This window comes from Neomonachus schauinslandi, chromosome 8, assembly GCF_002201575.2.
Source record: "Neomonachus schauinslandi chromosome 8, ASM220157v2, whole genome shotgun sequence".
Classification (NCBI taxonomy): Eukaryota; Metazoa; Chordata; class Mammalia; order Carnivora; family Phocidae; genus Neomonachus; species Neomonachus schauinslandi.
The window spans coordinates 114,717,708-114,741,037 of NC_058410.1; the positions used below are offsets into that span (position 1 = coordinate 114,717,708).

The 23,330-nt window shown below is 42.5% G+C and overlaps 1 protein-coding gene across 1 annotated transcript in view; it reads right to left on the bottom strand.

Moving 5' to 3' along the window:
* The window catches only part of UHRF1BP1 (UHRF1 binding protein 1), a 43,537-nt gene that overhangs the window by 5,978 nt on the left and 14,229 nt on the right, over nt 1-23,330 (bottom strand). Inside the window, 10 exon segments of the mRNA XM_044917223.1 lie at nt 241-503; nt 2,701-2,851; nt 2,940-3,094; nt 4,925-5,121; nt 9,660-11,116; nt 11,319-11,512; nt 11,772-11,913; nt 12,324-12,463; nt 12,858-13,028; nt 13,549-13,635. Of these exon segments, the coding sequence (XP_044773158.1) occupies nt 241-503; nt 2,701-2,851; nt 2,940-3,094; nt 4,925-5,121; nt 9,660-11,116; nt 11,319-11,512; nt 11,772-11,913; nt 12,324-12,463; nt 12,858-13,028; nt 13,549-13,635 (2,957 nt within the window).

A 23,330-nucleotide genomic window follows, 5' to 3' on the forward strand; every position in this document is an offset into this window, starting at 1 on the left:
TCATGCTGCATGCCAGAGACAAGGTCAGGGCTAGTGACAAGGTCTCCTCACCTAAATCCAGAACACTTTGATACAACACACATTTATGTATTACTACAACCTTCACTAAGAATGCTAATATGCATTTACTCACTTAATCCTCACCACATTGGACCACGACAAGGGAAGACGTGTATAGCTATCACTGCCAAAATTCCTTGCCTGGCAAAATCTAGGGTAAAATCCCAAAGCTCCTCTCACCTTTAGGGTAATCCTGGAGTGCAGGAGCTCAATCTGCATGGGAATTACCACTGGGATCTCCTCATCCTCCAAGAAGGGCCCCAGGCCATTGAGCACCGAAGTGAACAGCTCAAGGTCACAGCCTCGAAGCAAGAAATGCAGGAAGCCATTCTGTGCGGCCAGTGGGGAATGAACAGCTGCACCAGGCCCCACCTCAAAGCGAAGGCCCACAGCTGGCCTGATGCGGTCAGTCTTCAAAGCTGAGGATTCCTGAAAGCCTGTACCTTTGAGAAGAGAGACAGAAAGAAAACATTAATTAATTATGAGTCAGAGACTATTCTAAGCACTTTACATATATTTAATATTCATAACAACCCTATGCCAAAAGTATTATCATCATTCCCATTTTAGTGATGAAGGAACTAAGGCACAGAAAATAACTTGCCCAAAGTTCAACAGCTTGTAAGTAGCAAGGACAGGACTTGAATGCAGGCAACCACGACTGACTGCAAAGACTGGGCTTTTGCTATCATGCCTCTCATGGTGGAAGGGAAGTCAAGGATCAATAAAAAGCTGGCCTTGCTATAAATCTGAGACACTGGGCTAAAGACCAAGGGAAAGCTCTTAAAACACAGGACCCTCAACTCTGCTAAATTTGAACATCTCTTCTTTCTCCAAGTCTTGGTGTTCTCATTTCTGATAAAGCCACGCAGGATCCATGCTAATCTCCCCAAAACTCCATAAAGAACTATCACAGGTGTAGCCAAGGATATGAAATAACTTATATAACTGCAAACTGGCACAAGTATTTTGGGAAAAAAACTGGCATTACCTAGTAAAGTTGAAGCTACACCTACCCTAATGCCCTGGAAATTATATCCTCAGGAATGTAACCCCGGAGAAACTCTCTTACATACCAGGAGACATGTACAAGAATGTTCAAGGCAGGGCGCCTGGGTGGCTCAGTTGGGTAAGCGTCTGCCTTCAGCTTGGGTCATGATCCCAGGGTCCTGGGATCAAGTCCCGCATTGGGCTCCCTAATCAGCAGGAAGCCTGCTTCTCCCTCTCCCTCTGCTGCTCCCCCCCAACTCATGCTTTCTCTCTCTCAAATAAATAAATAAAATCTTAAAAAAAAAAAGAATGTTCAAGGCAATCCTATATGATATAGCAAAAAAACCCAGAAACAACCCAAATGTCTGTTAAGAATAGAGAAGTAAATAAAGTAATGGGTACAAGGGATATTTTAGGGGTGATGGTAATGGTTGCACAACTCTGTAAACTTGTTAGAATTTATCAAATTGTATACTTACAATAAGCAAATTTCATAAATGCAAATTATACCTCAATAAAGTTGTTTTTAAAAAGCAAAAACTAGTAATATTTACATAATGGAATATGATATAGCAATGAAGATGAATCACAGCTAATTCAACAACCTAGAAGAATTTTAAGAATATCAAAGAAAGAAGCCACTCATGAAAGAATACAGACTATAATCCTATTTAGAAAAACTCTAAAACCTGCAAAACTAAATAATACACTGATAACAAACATGTAGAAGAGTTGTAAAGCAAAGCAACAGAATGAGAAACACAAAATTCAGGAGAGTGATTCTTTATGACAGGTGAGAGGCAGAAGAAGATTCAGGAGCGGGGCTCCTGGGGACTTCAAAGTTAATGGTACTATTCTGTTTATTAAACTAGGTGGTGGTGTACATGGGTTCACTGTATTTTTATTATTTTATACCTTACATATATGTTGTAAGTATTCCTTAGTATCTACTCAATATTTTTTTTTACTTTATACTTTCTTATATTTTTTATTGTTATGTTAATTCTACTCAATATTTTAAAAAATATTTTAAAATGAAGAATGCAGCATAAGCCCAGATTTTTCCTGTTATCATCTTTTTTTTTTTTTTTTAAGATTTTATTTATTTATTTGACAGAGAGAGACACAGCGAGAGCAGGAACACAAGCAGGGCGGGTGGGAGAGGGAGAAGCAGACTTCCTGCCAAGCAGGGAGCTCGATGTGGGGCTCGATCCCAGGACCCTGGGATCATGACCTGAGCCGAAAGCAGATGCTTAACGGCTGAGCCACCCAGGCGCCCTTCCTGTCATCTTCTAAAGTACAAATATCAAAGGATTGAATCTGAATGACGGAATTCCCTGATCATATACAGTTGGATGTCAGCAGCTACACAAATGAAGAAGTGGACAGTGGCCTCCTGTATAAGCTTAAGGAGCACCTGGGAAGTGAAGATGGTGAATAGCCTACTGAATGCAAAGCCCCAGAAAGGGCTCTGGGAGGTTCCCCTGCAAGAAGAAGGCTTGACTGGAGTTCCTCCTCCTAATGGCTGCTGGAGAGAAGGACCAAGGGCTTGGCACTAGGACAGCTACCCTTGGGGCCCAGTGACAGCAGCAAGAAGCTAGGGCTGCCCCAGATAAATCCCAGCTCCCCTGGAACAGCCCCCATCCTCACCTGAGCACTGTCCATGCAGGAACTGCCAGAGTCCCACGGTGCCCAGCTGTTGGACACTCAGTTCCTCTGCCTGCAGGGCTACAGCCAGGTCCTCACCACGTACCTCGATCCCCAAAGATACCTCATTCACCTTCAGGACCAGAACGGAGACCTGTAAAAGGATACTTTCTTAGCAGAGTGCCTCGCAAGCTTCTAGCCTACAGCCTACTCTCTGCAGAGAAGAAAGGAGAGCAGCTGACCGGGTGAAGGCTGAGGTCTTCCCCACTGGGTGAGACCGAACTGTTGGCCTCTGGTGACCCCTGGCCGTAACTATCCACAACAGGGCTCGCTTGGACACCAGCACTGTCCAAGACATTTGGAAGAGTTCCTGGTGGAAGAGATTCTGGACCAGACTCTGCGTAAGAAAGACAACAAATGAGTTTGAAAATCAAAAAGTTCTGTTCAAATCCAATCTCTAAAAACAATGACAACTGTGGGAAAAAAAAAAAAAACACTTATGACACTTATGAGACAATTGGGAATTTGAAAACTGGATATTTGATGAATTTAAAGAATTGCTGATTTTTAAAAATGGGACAGTGGTATTTGGTCACATTAAAAATAAGTCTGCAAATGGATGCAACCCAAGTGTCCACAGACAGATGAACGGATTAACAAAATGTGGTATAAATATACAATAGGGTATTAGCCTTAAAAAAGAAGAAAATTCTGACATGTGCTATGAAGTGAATGAACCCTAAGGCCATTATGTTAAGTGAAACAAGCCAGTCATAAAAGGACAAATACTGGGGTGCCTGGGTGCTCAGTCGGTTAAGTGCCTTCAGCTCAGGTCATTATCTCAGGGTCCTTGGATGGAGCCTGCATCGGGCTCCCTGCTCAGCGGGGAGCCTGCTTCTCCCTCTCCTCCCCACTCGTGCTCTCTCTCGCTATCTCTATCTCTCTCTCCGTCAAATAAATCAATAAAATCTTAAAAAAAAAGGACAAATACTGTATGATTCCATTTATATGAGGTACCCAGAATAGTCAAATTCAGAATACAAAGTGGAACGGTGGTCGCCAGGGGCTGGAAGAGAAGGGAATGAGGTACAGATTTTCAGTTTTATGAGATGAAAAAAGTTCTGGAGATGAATAGTGGTGATGGTTGCACAGTGATACTTTTTTTTTTTTTTAAAGATTTTTTATTTATTTGACAGAGAGAAACACAGTGAGAGAGGGAACAGAAGCAGGGGGAGAGGGAGAGGAAGCAGGCTTCCTGCTGAGCAGGGAGCCCGATGCGTGGCTCAATCCCAGGACCCTGGGATCACAACCTGAGCCGAAGGCAGACGCTTAATGACTGAGTCACCCAGGTGCCCCTGTACAATGATACTTAATGCTCCTCAATTACAGTTAAAAATGGTTAAGATTGTAAAGTTTATGTAATATATACTTTGCCACAATTTACATTTTTTTCAAATGTTTTTAAAGTTTATTTTCTAGAGATGCATAACAAAAATATTTATGGATAAAATGTTATGTTTGGAATTTGCTTCAAAATAATATGGGAGGAAAGGAAGTGAACAGAAGTATGTATGAAACAAGAATGGCCATGAGTTCTTAATATTTGAAGCTAGGTAATGGGTACATGAGCGTTCATCATTTGATCCCATCTACCTTTATACACATTTGAATTTTTCCATAATATTCCATAATAATAACAAAGCAAACAGGAGTACACACCACCCAGCTTAAGAAACAGTACATTCTCTTTTTACTTTATTTTCGTTTAGACACTCTTAAGGAACCATTTAAAAAAGTCTCCGGTTCAATAAGATGAAAGAACCAGTGTAGCTTCCAGTAATGAATGATCTAATTCCTAATAGTTACTCATTTTATCATAGAAAAAGCTCCTATTTTCCAACAATAAAATACGTAGTTAGGGGAAAAAAAAAACCAACAAAAAGCACCGGCCACCAAACTAATCCTCCTGCCACAGCTACATGGCTATAAGACTAGCACTCTCTCTTTTGGTCTGAGTCTCATTCTGTGATAAAGGTCAAGTGCTAACCAATAACCTAGAAGATGTGTAGATAAGCCAGAGCTACAAATCCACTAAAATTTCTTTTTTGGTTTTGGTTAAGAAAACATCTATTTTATCAAATCTCAGCTCCTTTTGTATCCTGCTGGTATACAGGCAGCAGAAAGAACCCTTTTTGGACTTCAGTTTCACCTGGCTGCTTCCACGTACCAGACTCCAAGAGCATCACAAAGCTATCACTGCCATCACTGTCCACGGAAATCCGGTCTTCAGGGCCACTGTTATCCAATGAAACGCCGTCAAATGACTGCTGAGATACTGTCCTCTTCATGGAGAAAAGTCGGAGTCGGGCAGCCCCTCCACTCAGTGGTGCTGCCGCCCCCTCATCTATTTTGGCCATGGGCTCCCTGTTTAAGAGATAAAAACCATGGGCGCCTGTGTGGCTCAGTCGGTTAGGGGCCTTCGGCTCAGGTCATGGTCCCGGGGTCCTGGGATGGAGCCCCACACTGGGCTCCTTGCTCTGCGGGAGGCCTGCTTCTCCCTCTGCCCCTCTCCCTGACGTGTGTGCACTCTCGCGCGCTCTCTCTCTACCGTGCGTGCACAAAAATAAATAAAAAAATCTTTAAAAACACACACACACACAAATGTGGCTTAGAAGATATGTTTTGGGTCTTGCAATGCCCAACCCTTTCAACCCAAATAGTTATTTTTACATTAACTTTGATGTCAACTATTATCTGCTGTAAGGGGGTCACACCATTTTTCAACTGCTGGCCTTTCTGAATCTGGCATTTCAAACTGCATAAGTAGCTCTGCCATATCAACATTAAATATCAAGTTTATTCAAGGTCATCCCATATATAGACGAGACCAACTACCTACAGCCCCAGTGCAAATGAATGACACCTGAAGCCACCCACATCCAATCCACAAGTATTTACTGAAAAACTTGTGCACATAAGGCACCATACGAATCACAGGGAGTGAATAAAATAATGAACAAGTCATCCTCTGTCCTCAATGAATGTATAAACTATCAGGAGAGAGGAGATTCAGATACAACCTACCATCGTATGGGGAGTAAATCACACACACCATAAGAGAGGGACAAAGGCTAGGCAAAGCCAAAGGCTAGGCAATATCAAAGGGGGGAAAGGATGAGAAGAAGGGTATCAGGAATAGCTCTGTGGAAGGAGATGGCATTTGAGGGAGCCCTTGAGGGCCGTGAAAGAAACAGGGAAGGGGCATTCTATGGGGAAGAAACAGCATGAGCAAAGACATGGAGCACGGAGCTAGAAAACAAAAAGTACCTTTGGAGACAGTAGCTCAATGCAGCTAGAGCTTAGGTTTTGTTGGGAAGAGCAATGGAAGATAAAGTTAAAAAGGCACAATACAGTGAAAAGAAACCTTTAAAGATCTTTTAATCTTCCCATTTTATAAAAGAAGAAGCTGACTCAAGGTCATAGTTAAAGATGGAATTAAGAAAAACCCAAGGGCGCCTGGGTGGCTCAGTTGGTTAAGCGACTGCCTTCGGGTCAGGTCATGATCCTGGAGTCCTGGGATCGAGTCCCACATCCAGCTCCCTGCTCAGCAGGGAGTCTGCTTCTCCCTCTGACCCTCCTCCCTCTCATGCTCTCTGTCTCTCATTCTCTCTCTCGTAAATAAATAAAATCTTTAAAAAAAAAAAAAAAAGAAAAACCCAAGTCTCCTAACTCTTGCTAAGTGTTTATTTCCCCCTTTTGTACCACATGGGTTGCAGCCAGATTACAGAAAAACCTGAATAAAAGATTATATATGAAAGTGCTTTTAAAACTATAAAGTACAGAGGGTATATGGGAAATCTCTGTACCTTCTGCTCAGTAATTCCTATGAACCTAAAACTATTCTAAAAAACAGTCTATTAAAAAACTGTAAAGTGAGGGGCACCTGGATCACTCAGTCTGTTAAGTGTCCAAGTCTTGGTCTCAGTTCAGGTCTTGATCTCAGGACCGTGAGTTCAAGCCCCAGCACGGAGCCTACTTAAAAAACAAAAAACACAAAGTGCCATATGGAACATATCACAATAATTGATTATGCCACACTAATAAGTTCAAACTAAATTCAGGGGGTATAAGGGAAAAGCCTAAAAGTTTTCGAGTAGGGAAATAATAAGATCAGACCTGTGTTTTAAGGCTCTTTCAAACAAGCTAGTGAGGAAAAGACCTCCAATGAGGAAATCAATTAATAGTTTACTGAAATAGTCCACATGTAGGAACAGACAGCAAAAAGGGATATGAGACTCCCTAAAGCAGTGTTCTCAAAGTGTCATCCTGGTAGGAGCATCAGCATCAATGGGGAGAGGGAAGGGGCTTAGAAATGCATGTTCTCAGGCCCTGTCTCAGACCTACTGGATGAGAAACTTCTAACGGTGGGGATCAGCAATCTGTTTTAAGAAGCCCTCCAGATGATTCTGAAGCACACTTTGGTCTGAGAACCCCTGCTCTAGAATTACAGTCAGAATATAACAAATGAGTGGAAGAGGCTGGAGAATGATACTACTGAATAAAGAAAGAACTGGTCTAGGGAGGGATAGGGAATTTAGTTTTATGTATGTGAGGTTTGCCACACCCCTGGGAAATCCATGGGGAACTACATGCAGTAGATGGTTTTTGATGAAGAGCAGGGGAGGGGAGAAAAGTCAGAACCAGAAATATAGACTACAGCAGAGGTAAGGAGATGAATAAAATAACCTTGAGAGAAAGTATACAAAAATGCACTGATATAAACCTTCCTGAAGTTTGGCAAATTCATCAAGAACCTTAAAAATGTTTGCAGCATTTGACCCAATAATAACCCACTTCTAGGTTTTCATTCTAAAGATTTAGATATGCATAAAGAGTAATGTTCACAAAAACAAGGGCATTTAACACAGCTTTGGTTCTGAGAAAAACTGGAAACACACTAAAGCCCCCCCCCCATAGTGGGATGAATGAATAAATTAGGATAAATCCATTTGCCAGAATACAATAGAGCAATTAAAAATTATGTATTCGGGTACCTCATGAATGGGAAATTATTCACAAACAAACATTAAGTGAATAAAACTGGAAATTTTCTAGATGATATAGAAATAATTCTTTTATTGTAAAAATAGTATTCATGTATAGTGTATGTGTGTACACAACTATAAGCATTCAAATGGGTACCCAAATATAGGTATAAAAATCGGAAGAAAAAAGATCCAAATGTGAATAGTGACTATCTCTGCATTGTGTTGTCACAAGTGACTTTTTCTTCTTTATTCTTTTTTTCCTACATTGTCAACAAAATGAACACAAATCATTTTTATAATTTAAAACATAAAGATTATGATAAAAGTGATCAGAATACGGACAGCCTAGTGCAGTGGAGCGGTTAGGTTTATAGGACAGAAGGCAGAAGACAGTAGCCAAGGAAGAAGGAAAGACTCCTGCCGAGAAGTGCAGTGTGAGGGGCCGCGCAGGGCTATAAGCGTTCGGGACAACCACAAGGCCGACACGAGGAGCCAAGGACAGGGAGGACTGAGAAGAGGCCATGGGACTGCGCCATCAGCAAGTCAAGGTTGGGGGTTGAAAAAGGGCTTGTGTCACACACCTTTCTTTTCCCTTTATCACCCCCTCTCCTCTTTTCCCATCTCCATTTAGAAAAAGCAGCACATTTGGTGACTGGGAGTCCAGGCTTTCAATCCTCACCCCACCACTCAGGAGTTCTGTGATCCTGAGCAAGTTTCTTACCTCTCTGAACTCAGTTTCCTCACGTGTAAAATGGGGACTGATATTATTACCTGCCTTACAGGGTTGTTACAAGAATTCAATGGATTAATATTGTAAGCATTCAGGAGAGTGCCTGATACACAGAAAGCACTCCGTAAGTGTTGCCTAGTATTATATCATTTATCCCTTCAAGTTTTCCCTTCTCCTTCCTTCTAGGCTATCTGTGCCTAGCAAGTACTAACACTGGCATTGCTTAGAGACCCACTTAGACCCACAATCCACTTAGACAAAGCTCCAAAGCCACTGATCTTCAAACCATGGTCCCCCACAAAGCATCCCAACAAAGATTTCCCATAGTCTTCATTATCATTCCTAAAACCACAAGGCACCAATGGAAAAATCTATACCTTTCCACTCTTCCGATTATGCATTTCTGTATTTTTCTGCTAACTCCCTACTGTATCTTCAGTGTCTGACACAGAGCCAGGCACAAAGTAGGGGCTCGAAAAATTTTTGTTGAATGAACATATGAAATTCTTCCTTCTCTATTACTCTGGCAGACATTGATAACATGTACCAGAAAGAGCAAATACAAAGCCCCAGCTTCTCTATCTACAAGATACAGGATCCATGGGCTTCATCCTTTTTGAAACTTCAGTTCCCTCAGCTATAAACTGAGGATACGAATTTCTATTGCTATCTCATGCGGTTGCTGTGGGGATCAAATCAAACAAAATATTATGTGAAAGGCCACTAAAAAGAATAAAATATACAGATGCCAAGTATTATTATTATTATTGTTCTCACAGAGTATATCTGTATCAATAATAGTGAATCAGTGAAAGAGGAGGGAAGATCCTATGAAGCAGTAAATGTTGACTTGAAACTGCCCAAGAATAGGCTAAGCTACATGGAGGCATGTGCAAATCCAATTTCTGGTTCTTCCCCTATCACAGAATTAGATGTAGTCTTAAAAATAAGTCTCTCCAGTTGGTATACCTATATCCTCTAAGTAGCCTAAAAATTCTTCCACTGCCCTTCAGGCAGCACTGATAATTAAAGGCTTTGGTACATTAGAGAAGCCATTCTATGCCATCCCCTGGACTACACAGTGCTTCCCAATCTAACAGTACACATAGCAGGAGGCCTTAAGCCCAATGACCAGAGCTAGGAGGAGGAGACAGGATGAATGAAGAAGGCAGAGAGCCACTCACTTGGCTGGGGGCAGGGACAACATCTTGTGCATGGTGGAGGTCATTCGGTCTCTGCCCAGACTGAAGGCATCCTTAGTCAGGGACACAGCTTCCTTGGTGAGGTCCATAGTGGCATGTAGAGCCTCCTTTGTGGCATCCTTTGTCATGTGAATAGCACTTGACAATTCTCCCTCAATGTTCTTCAAGGGGATGATCTCGGCCTGTCCATTCACAGCAGTATCCCTGCCATCTGGGGGCTTCAACACAGCTGGTGAAGTGGACGCCTGGGTTCTGTTCAGTCTCTTGGCCTGTAAGAAATCCACTGCCTCATGGCCCTTCCCTACCTCCTGCTGTGCAAGAGGATCTGAAGCCTGTAGTTCTCCATTGCTTTGGAGAGGCACTGGCCTATCCTGGGATGCATCCAGATTTTCAACGCCACTGTCCTCCAGAACCTTCTCAGGGCTTGCTGGGCCCTGGTCTGAGGAGGCATCAGACTTCAGCTCCCTATCCTCTGAAGGAGACAGCTCTGAATCGATGAGGCTGGTGGTATCTGAAACTGCAGAGTCAGCTTCAACAGCCGCCGGGGCAGGATGCATGAGCAGAGCCACCTCAGCGCTGGGGAAGAGGACCCCAATGCAAGCTGTCTGGTCCTGCAGAGGAGAGCCAGTCATGGCCTCTGTGTCCTTAGTCAGTTGCTCTTGAAGACCCTGTAGCACCTCCTTCAGGCGGAGCAGAGCCAAGTACTGGTAATGGTCAAGCCTCACGCGGACATGTGCAGGGGAGTGTACAAGCATGTGAACATCTGCTGCATCCTCAAGCTCAGTCAGAGACCCTTTGCTGTCCACGCTACTGCTGCCTTCTCTCAAAACATCCATGACTTCTGTAAGGCCTGACAGGCTTTTCAAATCATGCTCAGTCTTTGACCTCTGATGGGGCACAGCATCAGGGGCAAGGGCCTCAGAACGGACAGGACTGCCAAAGCTAGCGGATGGTTTCAGCCTCCCTTCTGTGGCCAAAAGGAGCTTCCGTGCCTGAGCCTGCTGCCAGGGGAGGGGTAGGCAGGCCCAAATGGACAAGGGGAAGGGGGCCACAAAATTCAAAGTATGGCCTTTGAAGTTCTCTGTTCCCTCAAAGTCCAAGGAGATCCGGGTGAAGTGGATGGACCACAGATCCTGGGAAGCCTTAAGCCTCTGGGGAGGGAGGGTACTGGGTTGAGGGAGGCGGGAATCCATCTGGAAAGCATGATGTAAAAAAAGCATGTGCAGAAGGCTAAAGCCACCTGGAACCTTGGGAAAGTGAACATAATTGGAATGAAAGAACTCAGCAGCCGCAAAACCTCGGAAGAGACTTTGGAGGTCTGGACAACTACAATGTGGGGCATGACGTGTATTGGTGGCAGTCACACCCGACGCAGAAAAGATGAGGGCCTGAGGACGATGCAACCCAGCCTGCTCTCTCTTCTCCAGCGGGAAGCTAACCTTCAGAGAGAAAATGAAACCCAATTCAGAATGGACATCTGAGTAGCTCCCCAACCTGCTATTAATACATGTGTAAAAGACCGAGCCACAATACTGTTTTTCTTACTTCTATCAAAGGGACAGAGCAGAACCCTGGATTATAGCCACAGGAGAAATGCAGCTAGGGCTGCCAAAAGGGAATGAAAATCCCACTCTCCCCTACCTTCAACCAGAAGGCATCCAGTCGGATATCCAAGTGTTCATCTTTCTGGCTCGAATCTTCCAGCTTGTAGATAGCTTTGAACTGCTCCAAACTGCGGTATAAATCCAGGCAGAAGAGGTTTCCCCAGAGCAAGCTGACAGGATCCATAGTAAACGTCAGACCATTTAACTGAACGTAGAGATTGGGACAGGGAACTGGAAAGCAGGAAAAAAAAAAGAATTGCCGTGTACAGAGTAGCAACTCGACTCCTACTTACCAGCTGATATTCATTTTATTACGAAGAAAGCAAAGGTGCATATTTCTACACGGCAGAGTTTTTAACAAAGGTGTGCTAAACTAACTCAAACACCTAAAATTCCTAGAGACAAATGAGAATACAAGCCGTGGCCCCAAGGCTGGCAGATGTGAAGAGCATGAGCTAAACAGTAAGAAGTGAGCGGATCAGATGCTTACCTGGAAGCTCCTGATTATCGGGGAAGTAATACTCTGTGAACTCAATATGAATGGCAGAGACCTGAGTGGGAAGATTGTGAAGCTTCCGACTGCAGGAAAGGAGTGTAGATGGCTTCTTACTTGGCTGTCCAGCCGTAGAAACCTACACAACCACACGCAAGTTGCTGTTAGCCCCCGTACAGCATCCAGAATAGAATTCCCTCAATTTCCTCTGAGGTCACAGAAAGCCACTGCCACCCTTGCAAAGTCTACCACAGGGAGCAGAGGGCTTTTCACACGTATTGCAGGCATTCTCGCACCTGCTCCCACTATCTGCAAGTTCACTGCTCTCAGGGGAAGGTTGGTAGTAGGGTATCAGAGGAAACTGGGGGAGTCCCAGGTCCTGATCTCAGCAGCCATCCATGCTCAGAAAGAAACAGACCAGTGTTATCAATCCACCCAGAAGTGAGGGAAGCAGCCCTGAATCCCACAATCTTCTTCACACCTGTTGCCTTCCAAATGTACTGTTCCACCCCTTTCCAACCATGTCTCCCTGCATCCTGGGCTTCTCACCTGGTGGATGTCCAAGTCATCCACCCGTATTACCAGGCAACTAGAGCGCAAGCGATTCCATGCCGGAGGCCGAAAGGCAGCCTGTCGGCCCTGAGAGGGGCTTCTCTCAATGGGGTTCTTTCGAGGACTGGAGAGAGAATCTAAATAAAAATAAGAAAGTAGGAAAGAGAATCAGGTACATTCAACTCTCATTACTAACAGAATTAGGAAAGTAAAAATCCTAAGACCACTAAGGCTATGTATATGTAGAAAAGAGAGCTTAACACTGTCTAGCTCCTAGAAGGAACTCAAAAATTGTATTCTCCTTAAGACCAAGGCCACAGTCTCTGGAATAAAGGTGACAACAACCTCTCCTCAACACTGCAGCTAGTCCTAAAGACAACTAGGACTCTGTAAAGAAAAAAAGTCACTGATGTCTTTCCATGGGATCAGGTTGGGATAATTAGCTAGTCCAGTGCTTTACCTTCACTGGATATTCAAAAGTAAATAGCAAGAGGCTAAGCAATGGGAGTCCTCCAGCTCCTTGTAACCTACCTGCTTTCCTCCTGAAGGGAGAATCTACCCCCAGGTGCCAGGGCGGTTTGAGACCCGTCTCTTCATGCCACTTCTCCATTTTACTCTGAAATTCCATCACCAGCTTCTGGGCCCACTGGACTCGTGTCTCCATGGCCTCACAGTGCCGTACCCAATGTTTGCAGCTGTCACCTATGCAACAAAGAAGCAAAAAGATTTCAGTCCAAGATCATGATCCAACATTCTGATTTTTCCCTTCCATTGGTATAGTCATAGTTCAGAATCTGATCCCTCACCCCAATCCAGATTTCTCTGCGGTAAGTAAAAATTATCTAGTGACAACACTCAAGTTCTTCTGGATTCCATATGTGATTTTTCCCTAAGGTTCCCTAAAAGGCCAGCTGCTGACTGTCACTATCTTTGACCATGGACTACTAGGAAGGCTCTAAAACTAGTGGAAGTAAGGGGCAGAGCATAGAGTCAAAAGCAACATCTCAAGCACTACCTCTCCTCCTACTTCTTCCCATCCCTGATAAAGAATCATCAATAGTAGACCCGACAAGTTTCTTGAAGAGGGCTATTCCCAACACCCCTCTGAGCTGCAACTCCTGGCACCCTCCTGCTGGACAGTCAGGAATGAACCCAAGAATCTGTCCTCAATACATGGGTACCTGGGACACACTAGAACTGCTGCTATTCAGAATTGTCCTACCTGCCCAGTGGAAGGGGTAATAGTCAAATGCCATCTTGCGGAAAGTAAGCTGCATTGCACCACCCATGAGTCTGTTTGCAGAGACACCTATAAAAGAAAAAGAAAGGTGAACAAGAGCAGAAGAAACAAAGAAGCCTAAATACCACTTGAAGTACTTAAGTCCTCTGAGGATCAGTTCCAAAGCCTGAGGGCGCCTGGGTGGCTCAGTCCGTTAAGCGACCAACTCTTGATTTCAGCTCAGGTCATGATCTCTGTCCGGGTTGTGAGACTGAGCCTCACGTCTGGCTCCACGCTGGATGTGGAGCCTGCTTAAGACTCTCTTTCTCTCTCCCCCACCCCACCCCCACCCCACTGCCTCCCCTCTCTCTCTACAAAATAAAAAAAAAAAAAGTCTGGTTGATACACAAGTGCAACTGAAAGGCCAGGGTGTCAAGTGATTTGCAAGTCTGAGGCCCTCCTCTCTTGATTTATAATGGTCAACGGACAACACCCAAAAAAGGTATATCCCATTATCTCTGTAAATGGCTGCCAGATTTCCAGAAAGGCAAAAGAAACTGCAAAACTCAGGATTCAGGAATTACAATCCTAGGTATCCCACTGACACATTCTAAAATCCTGATTGATTGGTTCCCCCAAACCTAACAATGCTAGGATTGCTGTTCCTTGGCCCAACACCTGGAGAGGCATAAGCCAAATTCCCCCCAAAACAGAACCCACATTATTTCCTTTCATATCCTGGCCTCAGAGCTAATTAGACAATCACTACATAAAATACATACACAGTACCATGGAACACCAAAACATTGCACTAACAAGGACATTTGTAAAATACACATACAGGATATTGTAGGTAAACTGGAATTTTTAGCATCAAGTCAAATACTGTATTATATTTATCTTGAATTTACATTTAATTCTTACTAAATGAATGAACCTTCCCTATTTCTTTTTTTTTAAGATTTTATTTATTTATAAATAATAAATAATAAATAAGAGAGAGAGAGCACAAGCAGGGGGAGCGGCAGGCGGAGGGAGAAGCAGACTCCCCGCTGAGCAGGGAGCCCAATGCGGGGCTCGATCCCAACCTGAGTCGAAGGCAGATGCTTAACTGACTGAGCCACCAAGGCACCCCAAACTTTCCCTATTTCTACCTTACCTCTCCAACTACATTCTAAGAATTGTTAGTAGAGTAGTTAGAATAGACACTACTTCTCCTATATATGCATATTGTCTGACCTACCCTGTTCTACATTTCTATCTCTTATTAGGGTGAAGGGAAATACCATGGGATCCTCTGGGTGTAAGCTGGTACATTTCCGTCTAGTTTGGATTTCACCACCTCAAGTTCTGGACTAATCACCATCCTACACTCATGTTCCTTCTTCTCAATCTTTTTGTTCGTATCACTACCTCTAGGAGCTTATTTAGACATTTTTTTCATAATTGCCTCTTCATGAAATCTTCATACCACAGATGTACTATATATCTGCTTATGTACTATGTCTGTCTGTGCTTTATTCATAAAAAGAATGAATACAGGGGCGCCTGGGTGGCTCAGTTGGCTAAGCGTCTGCCTTCGGCTCAGATCATGATCCCAGGGTCCTGGGATCGAGCCCTACGTCGGGCTCCCTACTCAGTGGGGAGCCTGCTTCTCCCTCTGCCTCTACCCCCCCCACCCCGTGCTCGCTCTCACTTGCTCTATCTCAAATAAATTTTAAAAATCTTTTTTTTTTAAAGATTTTATTTATTTAGGGCGCCTGGGTGGCTCAGATGGTTAGGCGTCTGCCTTCGGCTCAGGTCATGATCTCAGGGTCCTGGGATCAAGTCCCGCATCGGGTTCCCTGCTCAGTGCAGAGCCTGCTTCTCCCTCTCCCTCTGCCACTCCCTCTGCTTGTGCTCTTCTGTCTATCTCTCTGTCAAATAAATAAATAAAATCTTTAAAAAAAAAAAGATTTTATTTATTTATTTGACAGAGAGAGACACAGCGAGAGAAGGAACACAAGCAGGGGGAGTGGGAGAGGGAGAAGCAGGTTTCCTGCAGAGCAGGGAGCCCGATGCAGGGCTTGATTCCAGGATGCTGGGATCATGACCTGAGCCGAAGGCATATGCTTAACTGACTGAGCCACCCAGGTGCCCCAATAAATAAAATCTTAAAAAAAGAGAAGAAGAAATACAAAGTTTACTCCTTTTATTCAATGCAAGGTAACAAAAGACTAAATAATTCTTTTAAATTAAAAGTTAAATTTAAAAACTTAAAGCTATTCATATTTAACAACTTTATAAATATATTTGCTGAGTAACCTTTAATGAAACTTATATAAATTATAATGTATCAAATTATATATGCAAATTAGCAATTTATAGAAATACACAACAGCAATATAACCAAATTTTTAATTATTCAAAAGTATTTTTCAGCAAAAAATAGAAAATTTAAATAAATTTCTTAAAATTAATTTTAGTGAATTTTTTTTTTTTTTTTAAGTAAGCTCTATGCCCAATGTTGGGCTTGAACTCACTACCCTGAGATCAAGAGTCACATGCTCTATCGACTGAGCCAGCCAGGCACCCCTTAGTAAACTTAACTTTTAACTTTTGCTTGATGAGAAAAAATCTTTTAGCTTATCTAGCTGCTAGGTATTCATTCAGACTGGGTCAATATTTTTTCTTTTCTGCATTTAATGAATGATTTCCTGAATGTCTTGTAGAATTAACTAATAAAATAGAAACTGTTTTTATTTAATTCTTGAAGTTCAAATCACAAAAGCACTGAGGCTCAAATATAACAACACTGACAAGGCAGCCAAAGGCAGTCAGGAGGCATGTGCAAGGCCCCTCCTACTGTATGACTTTGAGATTAAGTAATCAATTGGGAGAAAGTCCTCCAATCACAGCCATCTATTCACCATATTTTGTGTATCTTCCATGAACTCAATGTCAATGCTCCTCACATGGTACCCAAGAAAACCCAATGAAAGAAATTAAGTACCAAGGAATAAAATTTTGGGGGCGCCTGGGTGGCTCAGTTGGTTGGGCAACTGCCTTCGGCTCAGGTCATGATCCTGGAGTCCCGGGATCGAGTCCCGCATCGGGCTCCCTGCTCGGCAGGGAGTCTGCTTCTCCCTCTGACCCTCCCCCCTCTCATGCTCTCTCTGTCTCTCTGTCTCATTCTCTCTCTCAAATAAATAAATAAAATCTTTAAAAAAAAAAAAAGGAATAAAATTTTGTCATGCAGGGTTAAGCTTTGGAAGGGCACAAACTATTGTTACAGCTAAGACTGTTTTTTGCTCCCACACCTCACCAAAGCCAATTTTTTAATGTCAAGAATAGGCAAAACTCAAGACAGAAGGAAGATCAGTGGTTGCTTAGAGCTGCAAAATGGAAAGTGACAGCTAATGGGTACATGATTTGTTTTAGGGAGGGCAAAAAAAAATTAGATTGCACAACCCCATGAATATACTAAAAAAACACTGAGTTGTATATTCTAAATGGGTGAATTGTATGGAATGTGAATTCGATCTCAATAAAGCTGTTTAAAACGAAAGAGCCAATTTGCAACTGCTGTTGGGTGATACCATCCTAGTTAAAAATGCATAACTGAGGAAGATCTTTAAAAAATACATACATGGGGGGGGGGCGCGGAGCAAGATGGCGGAGGAGTAGGAGACCTGGATTTCGTCTCCTCTCAGGAATTCAGCTGGATAGGGATCAAACCATTCTGAACACCTACAAACTCAACAGGAGATCGAAGAAAAGAATAGCAACAACTCTCTGAACAGAAAAGCGACCACTTTCTGGAAGGTAGGACGTGCGGAGAAGTGAATCCCAGGCGATATTCAGGAGGATAGACGGTGGGGGAGGGGCCTCCGTCGGCCGCTTCTGGCAAGTGATAGAGCCTCGGAGCACAAAATCGGAACTTTTAAAAGTCTGCTCCGCCGAGGGACGTCACTCTGGTGGCTAAGCGGGGGTGGAACCCTCGTGGGACAGTCTGGTCTCAGGACCCTCGGGGTCACAGGAAGACCGGGGATGCCTGAGTGTGGCAAAGCTCCCAGGTAACAGAGCAGGGAAGCCGGCTGCAGAGGCGGAGCCCAGGCGCGGGCTCTCAGCTCGGGGTTGTCATAAACTGTGATCCGCGGCACAGTCGAGCCACTGCTCCTCCAGCAGGGACCCAACAAGCGGCAGATCCAGGGAAACTCACCTTCCTCCCCCGGGAGGAGCGGCGCGGGAGTGCACCGCAGGGATCTGCTGGGTTTGGAGACTCCACACCGGGTCGGGTGCCAGAGATAGAAACGCGCGGTCACAGGCTGGGTGAGCGCGGAGTAGGGCTGGAGACCAGGGAGACGGGAGTGACTGACTGCTTTTCTCTGGGGGTTCACTGAGGAGCGGGCTGGGTTCTCGGCTCCTCCAGGGTTGAGATTGGGAGGCCGCCATTTTCACTCTCCGCCTCCAAAGCTGTACGGAAAGCTCGCAGGGAACAAAAGCTCCGGAGAGCAAACCCGAGCAGATTACTTAGCCGGGAGGGGGCAAGGGTGGGGCAATTCTGCCTCCGGCAGAGACATTTGGAAACCACGGCAACAGGCCCCTCCCCCAGAAGATCAGCGGGAACAGCCAGCCAAGACCAAGTTTACCGATCAATGAGAACGGCAGAACTCCAGCGCTAGGGGAATACTACACATAGAATTCATGGCTTTTTTACCATGATTCTTTAGTCTTTCAAAGTTAATTTTTTTTTAACTGTCTTTTTTTCTTTTCTTTTTTTTTTTTGAATTTTTCTTTTTCCCTTTTTCAACCAACATCTTATCAATCCCTTTTTTAAAAAACATTTTTATTTTTCATTTTTAGAGTCATATTCTATCCCTTCATAGTAGTTACCAGTATTTTTGGCATATACATATAAGTTATTCTCTCTTTAAAATTTTGAGATAGTTTCTTCTAACAGATCAAAATATACCCTAAATCTCTAATATATGGTTTTTTCCTATTCCCCTGCCTGATCACATTCTCTCCCTTTTTTTTCTTTTTTTTTTTTAAATCCTCTTCTTTCTTTTTTCAAACAACTTCTTATCAATTCCTTTTATAAAATTTTTTATAATTTCCATCTTTACAGTCATATTCCATCCCTTCATCATATCAACCCTTATTTTTGTACATATATAAGTTTTTCTTTCTTTAAAATTTTGGGAGGCACTTTCTTCTAACAGACCAAAATACACCCAAAATCTAGTGTGTGGCACTGATCTATATACCAGCCTGATCATATTTGATCACATTCTGGTTTTTTGTTGTTGTTGTTGTTTTGTTTTGTTCTGTTTTTGTTTGTTTTTATCTTTATCTTTTTCTTTTTTTTCTTTTTCTTTTTTCTCTCTCTCCCTTTCTTTTCCCACTGCTTCAGGTCTTTTCTGATTTGTTTAGAGTATATTTTCTGGGGATGTTGTTACTCTGCTAGCATTTTGTTCTCTCATTAATCTATTCTCCTCTGCACAAAATAACAAGACGGAAAAAATCACCTCAACAAAAAGAACAAGAGGTAGTACTGATTGCCAGGGACCTACTCAATACGGACATTAGTACGATGTCAGATCTAGAGTTCAGAATCATCACTTTAAAGATACTAGCTGGGCTTGAGAAAAGCATGGAAGTTATTAGAGAAACCCTTTCTGGAGAAGTAAAAGAACTAAAATCTAACCAAGTTGAAATCAAAAAGGCTATTAATGAGGTGCAATCAAATATGGGGGCACTAACTGCTAGGATAAATGAGGCAGAAGAGAGAATCAGTGATATAGAAGACCAAATGATGGAAAATAAAGAAGCTGAGAAAAAGAGAGATAAACAACTACTGGATCACAAGGGCAGAATTTGAGAGATACGCGATACCATAAGACGAAACAACATTAGAATAATTGGGATCCCAGAAGAAGAAAGAGAGAGACGGGCAGAAGGTATAATGGAGCAAATTATAGCAGAGAACTTCCCTAATTTGGGGAAGGAAACACGCATCAAAATCCAGGAAGCACAGAGAACCCCTCTCAAAATCAATAAAAATAGGTCAACACCCCGACATCTAATAGTAAAACTTACGAGTCTCATAGACAAAGAGAAAATCCTGAAAGCAGCTCGGAAGAAGAGATATGTAACCTCCAATGGTAGAAACATTAGATTGGCAACAGACCTATCCACAGAGACCTGGCAGGCCAGAAAGGACTGGCAGGATATATTCAGAGCACTAAATGAGAAAAATATGCAGCCAAGAATACTATATCCAGCTAGGCTGTCACTGAAAATAGAAGGAGAGATAAAAAGCTTCCAGGACAAACAAAAACTAAAGGAATTTGCAAACACAAAACCATCCCTACAAGAAATCTTGAAAGGGGTCCTCTAAGCAAAGAGAGACCCTAAAAGCAACATAGACCAGAAAGGAACACAGACAATATACAGGAACAGTCACCTTACAGGCAATACAATGGCACTAAATTCCTATCTTTCAATAGTTACCCTGAATGTAAATGGGCTCAATGCCCCAATCAAAAGACACAGGCTATCAGACTGGATTAAAAAACAAGACCCATCAATATGCTGTCTGCAAGAGACTCATTTTAGAACCAAAGACACCCCCAGATTGAAAGTGAGGGGGTGGAAAACCATTTACCATGCTAATGGACACCAAAAGAAAGCTGGGGTGGCAATCCTTATATCAGACAAATTAGATTTTAAACCAAAGACTGTAATAAGAGATGAGGAAGGACATTATATCCTACTTAAAGGGTCTATCCAACAAGAAGATCTGACAATTATAAATATCTATGCCCCTAACATGGGAGCAGCCAATTATATAAGGCAATTAATAACAAAAGCCAAGAAACACATCGACAACAATACAATAATAGTGGGGGACTTTAACACCCCCCTCACTGAAATGGACAGATCGTCTAAGCAAAAGATCAACAAGGAAATAAAGACTTTAAATGACACACTGGGCCAAATGGACTTCACAGACATATTCAGAACATTCCATCCCAAAGCAACGGAATACACATTCTTCTCTAGTGCCCATGGAACATTCTCCAGCATAGATCACATCCTAGGTCATAAATCAGGTCTCAACTGGTACCAAAAGACTGGGATCATTCCCTGCCTATTTTCAGACCACAATGCTTTGAAACTAGAACTCAATCACAAGAGGAAAGTTGGAAAGAACTCAAATACATGGAGGCTAAAGAGCATCCTACTGAAGAATGAATGAGTCAACCAGGAAATTAAAGAAGAATTTAAAAAATTCATGGAAACCAATGAAAATGAAAATACAACTATTCAAAATCTTTGGGATGCAGCAATGGCAGTCCTAAGAGGAAAGTATATAGCAATGCAGGCCTTTCTCAAGAAACAAGAAAGGTCTCAAGTACACAACCTAACCCTACACCTAAAGGAGCTGGAGAAAGAACAGCAAATAAGCCTAAACCCAGCAGGAGAAGAGAAATAATAAAGATCAGAGCAGAAATCAATGAAATAGAAACTAAAAGAACAGTAGAACAGATCAATAAAACTAGGAGCTGGTTCTTTGAAAGAATTAACAAGATTGATAAACCCCTGGCCAGACTTATCAAAAAGAAAAGAGAAAGGACCCAAATCAACAAAATCATGAATGAAAGAGGAGAGATCACAACCAACACCAAAGAAATACAAACAATTATAAGAACATATTATGAGCAACTCTATGCCAGCAAATTAGAAGAAATGGATGCATTCCTAGAGATGTATCAACTACCAAAACTGAGACAGGAAGAAATAGAAAACCTGAACAGACCTATAACCACTAAGGAAATTGAAGCAGTCATCAAAAATCTCCCAAAAAACAAAAGCCCAGGGCCAGATGGCTTCCCAGGGGAATTCTACCAAACATTTAAAGAAGAATTAATACCTATTCTTCTGAAACTGTTCCAAAAAATAGAAACGGAAGGAAAACTTCCAAACTCATTTTATGAGGCCAGCATTACCTTGATCCCAAAACCAGACAAAGACCCCATCAAAAAGGAGAATTACAGACCAATATCCCTGATGAACATGGATGCAAAAATTCTCACCAAAATACTAGCCAATAGGATCCAACAGTACATTAAAAGGATTATTCACCACGACCAAGTGGGATTTATCCCTGGGCTGCAAGGTTGGTTCAACATCCACAAATCAATCAACGTGATAGAATACATTAACAAAAGAAAGAACAAGAATCATATGATCCTCTCAATAGATGCAGAAAAAGCATTTGACAAAGTACAGCATCCTTTCTTGATCAAAACTCTTCAGAGTATAGGCATAGAGGGTACATACCTCAATATCATAAAAGCCATCTATGAAAAACCTACAGCAAATATCATTCTCAATGGGGAAAAACTGAGAGCTTTCCCCCTAAGGTCAGGAACGCGGCAGGGATGTCCACTATCACCACTGCTATTCAACATAGTATTGGAAGTCCTAGCCACAGCAATCAGACAACAAAAAGAAATCAAAGGCATCCAAATCGGCAAAGAAGAAGTCAAACTCTCACTCTTTGCAGATGATATGATACTTTATGTGGAAAACCCCAAAGACTCCACCCCAAAACTGCTAGAACTCATACAGGAATTCAGTCAAGTGGCAGGATATAAAATCAATGCACAGAAGTCAGTGGCATTCCTATACACCAACAACAAGACAGAAGAAAGAGAAATTAAGGAGTCGATCCCATTTACAATTGCACCCAAAACCATAAGATACCTAGGAATAAATCTAACCAAAGAGGCAAAGGATCTGTACTCAGAAAACTATAAAATACTCATGAAAGAAATTGAGAAAGACACAAAGAAATGGAAAAACGTTACATGCTCATGGATTGGAAGAACAAATATTGTGAAGATGTCAATGCTACCTAGAGCAATCTACACATTCAATGCAATCCCCATCAAAATACCATCCACTTTTTTCAAAGAAATGGAACAAATAATCCTAAAATTTGTATGGAACCAGAAAAGACCCCGCATAGCCAGAGGAATGTTGAAAAAGAAAAGCAAAGCTGGCGGCATCACAATTCCGGACTTCCAGCTCTATTACAAAGCTGTCATCATCAAGACAGTATGGTACTGGCACAAAAACAGACACATAGATCAATGCAACAGAATAGAGAGCCCAGAAATGGACCCTCAACTCTATGGTCAACTCATCTTTGACAAAGCAGGAAAGAATGTCCAATGGAAAAAAGACAGTCTCTTCAACAAATGGTGTTGGGAAAATTGGATAGCCACATGCAGAAGAATGAAACTGGACCATTTCCTTACACCACACACAAAAATAGACTCCAAATGGTTGAAAGACCTCAGTGTGAGACAGGAGTCCATCAAAATCCTAAAGGAGAACACCAGCAGCAACCTCTTCGACCTCAGCCGAAGCAACTTCTTCCTAGAAACATCGCCAAAGGCAAGGGAAGCAAGGGCAAAAATGAACTATTGGGACTTCATCAAGATAAAAAGCTTTTGCAAAGCAAAGGAAACAGTCAACAAAACCAAAAGACAAGCGAAAGAAAGGGAGAAGATATTTGCAAATGACATATCAGCTAAAGGGCTAGTATCCAAAATCCATAAAGAACTTATCAAACTCAACACCCAAAGAACAAAGAATCCAATCAAGAAATGGGCAGAAGACATGAACAGACATTTCTCCAAAGAAGACATCCAAATGGCCAACAGACACATGAAAAAGTGCTCAATATCGCTCGGCATCAGGGAAATCCAAATCAAAACCTCAATGAGATA